Below are 6,000 nucleotides of genomic sequence, written 5' to 3'. Positions count from 1 at the left end.
CTGTCCAAGGGACGGCAGAACAATTATTACTAGATAAGCTGGGTGCGTTCCGGCCCCTCGCTAGATACAGCATCCTTTTATGCCACAAGCCTAGCCTGGTGGCCAAAAAAGTGATCTACAATATTGGACGTCATCAGACCCTCCAGCATTTTGGCACTGGCGTAACCATGTTCATATACTGGCCACTTGGGAAGCTAAGGAGGCGAGTGGCTCCTACAAACATAAACAACTATTTCTGAAGCTCTGGGACCCTTATTTGGAAATTTTGAGTCCACAGGGCCGCAGCCTCCTTGTAAATAATCTATAAAGCTAGGAACTGGTGGGCCTTGTCTGGCAGGGTCCTTTCTTGTGATAGGGTTTGGGGAGTCACACCTGGCTATTTAGGTAGACTGGTAATGGGAGGGGGAGGGAAGAGGAAGATTTATAAACTGGTCTCTAGGGTTAGGATGGGGTTGGGGATGAACACTAATACGGACTGTGGAAGTGGGGAGGGGTGTGTTGGGAGGAGGAAGGGGGGGAAGGATTTAAGTATATGGTTGATCGGGTAAAGGTTGGGAATGGAGAGCACAGCTAAGGGGATGGTATTTCATTCCTGTGGGTTCCTCAATATATACTTTGTAACTTTCTTAACCATCTGTTTGCACTGTAGATAATAGTGAGGGTTGGGGGTGGGGTAGGATGGGGAGAAAATGGATAGCATTTGGTTGCTGGTACAATTGTCTTGTTCATACTTATTTCAATCAGACAGTGATGTTTGCTATTCTTGCATTTTGTGTTTATTGTATGTTCAACTTTGTTGTATCACCAATAAAAATATTGAAACATAAAGAAAATGTGGGCCAGGCACATGGGATCCCTTAGGAAAAGTTAGTAGTTATGGAGGATGGGCAGACTCGATGGACCATTTGCCCTTTATCTGCAATCATGTTTCTATGTGTCGACAAGAAAGGAAATATTTACTCCTAGTAACAAATGGCTGTATATTATCATAGTGGTGTGTGTGCAGTTCTTTAATGCTGTGGCAATTTGCATACCATTAGTTTACTGTAATGGGACTAAAACTATGTTTTAGCTAATGGATTTTGTGCTGGATCTTCCTATAAGTCTTCAAAAGCCCTAGCTGATGTCACTAGACCCATTATGACGCGTCCTATATAATTCTCATCCCCAACGTTCTATGCGTCTGCCTGCCTGTGTCCGTATCTTGCTTCACAGAAGGGCTCCGAAGCTCCGAGGGATGGCGGCGGGAAGGGGGGCTCGAGAGGGTCGTGGCAGGGGGGTCCAGGGGTCAGGAACTCCGAGAGGGGTTTGGGAAATTGGAGGAAGGGGGGTCTGCAAATCGGAGGGAAGGAGGTGGGGTCTGGAACTCGGAGAGAGGGAGGGGTCTGGAATTTGGAGGGGGAGAGGGAGCGGGGTCTGGGTCTTGGAGGAGGGGAGGAATGCACTACCTGTACAAAAACTAAAACAAAAAATGGGGGGGGGGGGGGGGGGGGGGGAATGACCCTGGAACGCAGAAGGGTGAACGACCCTGAAACACTGAGGAAGGGGGGGGGACACTAGAACTGGGTGAGGGGGGGCCCCAGGCGCACGCACACACACATACTCTCGCTCTCTCTCACACACACACACAGTCACTCTCTCTCACACAGTCTCTCAAACATACACACTCCGAGCGCCCATTTCAATTGTGTCAGAAACGGGCCTTTTTTAACTAGTTATAGAATAAAGATTCCAACTGTGCCATTTTAGGCCTTTCTGAGCTTGATTATTATAACTCTTTATCAAACCATGGTGTATTTTGGGAGTAGACATCTGTCAGGTGCTAATGCTGGTCCTCAACCTCCACTGCCAATGACTTCCTTACCTTTGGGCCAGGGCTGTACAAGCCCTGCAGGTGCAAGAGAGAAAGGGGTGTGCAAATTACTCCTGTCATTTTTTTCTTTGCAGTAGTTGCAGAGCAGGGGTGTATTGCACAGGGCATAATTCTGGTTTGGGACCCCTGTACCTGAGTCCGATCTCCACCCCCCCCCCCCCCAAGCAAGCAGGTACAGTGGTACACTACACCGCTGCTAACAACCCCTAGTTTGTTTCCTCGTCCCGCCACCCCCCTCAAGAAATCTGCGGTTATCACGTTCGAGCGAGGATCTGATTGGACAGAAAAAGTATCTGTACATAATATGTAAACCGCTCTGATAGTTCCAGAGAAAGGCGATATATATCCTTTGATTCCCCCCCCCCCCCCCTTCATTGCACCTTCCTTTCAGAGGCGCCCCACAAACATTCAAGATTTTAAGATATTCACAGTAAATATACTCGAGACAGATTTGATACTGTAGAGGCAGTGTATGCAATAATTGTGGATCGGTCGAAAACCCGAGCAATTTGCGGCGGGGGGGGGGGGGGGTGCTGCTCTGGGTGCTCCCCCTGTCCTACACGATCAGAGAAGCTCCTGTTGATCCGGTGCAGCTCCACCTTAAGCCACCGAACCGCAGCAGCAGCAGCGTGGGCTGGGCTGGGGTGGGATTTCCTGTGCTGGAGGTCAGCTGTTCTCCCTCAGCCTCACTCTCTTTCCCTGAATATTGGCTCTTTCCTCTTTTCCTCATCCGTCTCACTCCCTGGTGCCTCTCGATTGGAATAAAATTAGTGATGTGTGAGCTACAGGATGCCCAGCAGCACTGGAAAGAGGTTTAAACCCACAAAATACATCCCAGTCTCTACAGCAGCTGCCTTATTAGTAGGATCAAGCACTTTATTTTTTGTTTTCACGTAAGTTCCTTTGCTTCTGCTTTTGATGCATTTTGTCTGCTGAAGTTTGCTGGCTCGGAGAGAGCTGCGGATGGAAGTGGGGAAGGCAGGACTTCCCCCAAGGCCTTGATTGCCCTTCTCGATGCTATCGGTTCCCTAAAAGCTTTGCCCTGCGGCTCCAGCAGAGACTGTACCTGGTTGCCCGGCTCTTCCTTTGCACTGCAGGGAACAGCCCTCAGGATCCTTGCAGCTGCCAGCTTTATCTATGGCGAAAACCCCAATTAACTTTTTCTCTCCGTTCTGAGTAAATAAGGAGGTGAAACGCTGTTTGATCTTGTTTATCGGAGGGTTGGTGTTGGGAGTGAAATCTGTGCTGCCTGGTAGCTGGATGGAAACTGAGATGTGCTTGTTTGGATTAGGCTGTGGCCTGTGGTTGAAATCCTGCTGGTTTCTGGGGCAGTGGCTAAACTGAAGGGTGGGCTGAAGCTCGAAAGAGGCATTTATTTTCTAGTCATGCAGCTTCACTGTGGTTTTCTTAGATAACTTACTGAGAAGCAGGTGTCCAGTCTCTAGGTGTCCCCTATTCCTGCTTAATTTTAGGTAAACATGCATTCTGCTGCTAATGTTTTGAGGTGCACTGGTTGATATTGATGGCTCATGCTGAATACTTGTTTTCTTGGGGGGGGGGGGGGGAGTTGTTGTTGTTAATTTCAGTACATTCCCAGCATATTAGGCTGCTTTGAGTTTTCAGTGACCTTAAATATTATGTATGTTATAAATATTTTTTTCTAATAGGCTGGTTTTCTAACAAATGGATCCCTGCTAGACAGTGGAATAGAGTAAATCTATGTTGTGCTTATTGCTTAATGTTGCAAAATCCTTACCTTTTGGAAAAGGGTTTTCTTTAAATCATTTGCACATAAGAAGTTGCCAGTAGGTGAAATGGAATGTCTGCGCTTCCAGGAGCTGAAAGCCAGCTTGCGTGGGACAATGTGACCAGAAACAGTTTTGCATGGCTCTAACTGGCATTGCCCGGCCCAGGATTCACTAACAAGGAAGGTCTCCATTCGTTTCAGGACAGGTGGAGAGAAGGAAAAGGGGTAGGAAACAGTCTTTCCATGTTCATTAGTGGTTACATGCGGATGGGCAGACCTTATCTGCCGTCATGTTTCTAATGTGTCCATGTTCTCCTAGGCTAGACGCGTTCAAAACATATACTTTAGAACTACTTTTATGAGCAGCTGGCCTTCATGCACAAGTAATTGCGTAAATGAAATTTGGAAGGATTCTCCTTTTTGTTTTTACAGCATTTTCAGGTTTTAGTTTTCTGAGTCACGGGGCACAGTTCTAGCGTTTACATGCATATGTGTGCTTATGTGCCTAAATGGCAACACTCTCCCTAAGCGCTATTCTGCAAATGCCCACTTAATTTACATATGGGCATAGGCATGGGTAGGGCTCACACTTATGTACATAAATCCTAGTATTCTATAATTTATGCACATAACTCCTGGTATTTTACAATTTATGCGCATATCTCCAGCATTTAGATGCTAACACACCAGCTCTGTGGCTGAAGTAAGTACTGGCGTAAATGTTAGGCTAGTATTCTGTAAAGGAAAGTAGGTGTCTATGTTCCCTTATAGAACAGACTCCTACCAGGTGCCCTGTTATAAAATTGCCCTCCACGTGGGTTTTAAAATTGAAGTGTCTAGCAGCTTGCATAAGGTGTCCCAAGCCTATCCTGAGACCCCATACCTAGTCAGGTTTTGGGATACACACAATGAATATGCAGGAGGTAAAATATGCATGCTCTGGGTTTCCAGTATATGCACATTTATCTCTTGCATATTTGTTGTGATTTCTCTGAGATCCCTATCATTGTGGAGCCCCTAGGATAGGTTTGAGAGGCTCTGTAAACTGTCCCCAGAGACTAAATGGCCTCTTCTGCTTAGAAACTTAAAACAACTCTTGCTTCTACTGTAGAGCTAAAATGATAAATTGCATATTTTATGCTAATTATTAGACTCTGAATGGATGCACTTTGGGATGTGTGCATACAAGAGGAGTTCATTTTATTTTTAAAGGTATATGGTTAGCTGGTTTTAATAAGAACAAAAAGCCATTAGTGTGACGGCTTGTAAGGCAACATTTTAGTGTTAACTACATGGAAATAAAAGGTCATTTAGCGGAAAAATATATGTTGATAGTCCAATAAAAAATGTTAACTTTGTATATTTCTTGACTTGTTTTTGAAAGCTAAGATCCCATTCCTCAGGCCAGGACAGATTGAACAGATCAAAACAAAAGATGAGATTTCTGGATATACAATTACATCATAGAATACTGTTACAGTGGTGACGTGGATAGGAAGGGGGAAGTATGTGTGAAGAGAGGAGAGAGAAAAAGTGTGGCTTAGTGGTAAGAGCAGAAGACTGAAAACCAGGAGTTGTGGAACTGCGGGCCAGTTATTCTGATCCCGGTGATGAGTAAATTAATGGGGTTGCTGCTAGAATAGAGGAGAGGTCAGTTTCTGAAAGCCATTGAATTCTAGGATTTAAGATAGTACGGTTTAGCAAAAGTAGGTCTTGCCAGAAAAATCTGAGTAATTTATTTGACTGACTGACTAGAGTTGGATCCAGGGAGAGCACTAGATGTGGTATACTTGATTTAGTGGAGAAAAACAGCAGAAAAGACCTTTAAGACTGGAGTAGACAATGATTCTTTCTTCAAGTAACCCAACATAGGCCGTGTTTCAGCATCACTATGCCTGCGTCAGGGGTTTCATCAAAGATGTCTAAACAAATTCAGTTATAGGCAGGAATTCGCCAACAGAGTCTACTGTGTGTGGAACTCCTCATAATGCTTCAAGAACACTGTCACCAAAACTGGTGCCTTTGACGCATAGGCTCCGTATAGGTGTCTTATAAATAAACCGAGAGCCCTTTTATATGGGCTTAAAGTTGACTTACTGGGTTAGAAATTGGTGGGGTGGAAGGCAGCAAAGGGTTCACTCTGAGGACAGGGGCGGCATTGGTTCTTGGTCTATTAACAATATTTTTATGAGTGACATTGCAGAGGGACTGCTGGAAAAGGGTTTCCTCTTTGTAGATGACACCAACAGGGTAGACACCCTAGAAAGTGTGGAAAACAGGAGGAAGCATCTAGTGAAGGAGGGGTTTAGAATGTGATGGTTTAAGATTTAATGCTAAAAAAAATGTAGGGTCAAGACCAAGAGAATGGTACAGTATGGGG

General features: G+C 45.2%; 1 protein-coding gene across 1 annotated transcript in view; it reads left to right on the top strand.

The window, feature by feature from the left end:
• The first annotated feature begins 2,613 nt into the window (after positions 1-2,613).
• Positions 2,614-6,000, top strand: part of ZDHHC8 (zinc finger DHHC-type containing 8) — a 104,674-nt gene continuing 101,287 nt past the window's right edge. The window contains exon 1 of the mRNA XM_030218836.1: positions 2,614-2,766. Coding sequence (XP_030074696.1) covers positions 2,663-2,766 — 104 coding nt within the window. The 5' untranslated portion in view covers positions 2,614-2,662. The remainder of the gene's footprint in view (positions 2,767-6,000) is intronic.

The sequence above is a fragment of the Microcaecilia unicolor genome, chromosome 11, assembly GCF_901765095.1.
Source record: "Microcaecilia unicolor chromosome 11, aMicUni1.1, whole genome shotgun sequence".
NCBI lineage: Eukaryota > Metazoa > Chordata > Amphibia > Gymnophiona > Siphonopidae > Microcaecilia > Microcaecilia unicolor.
This window is presented reverse-complemented; position numbering and strand designations above follow the sequence as displayed.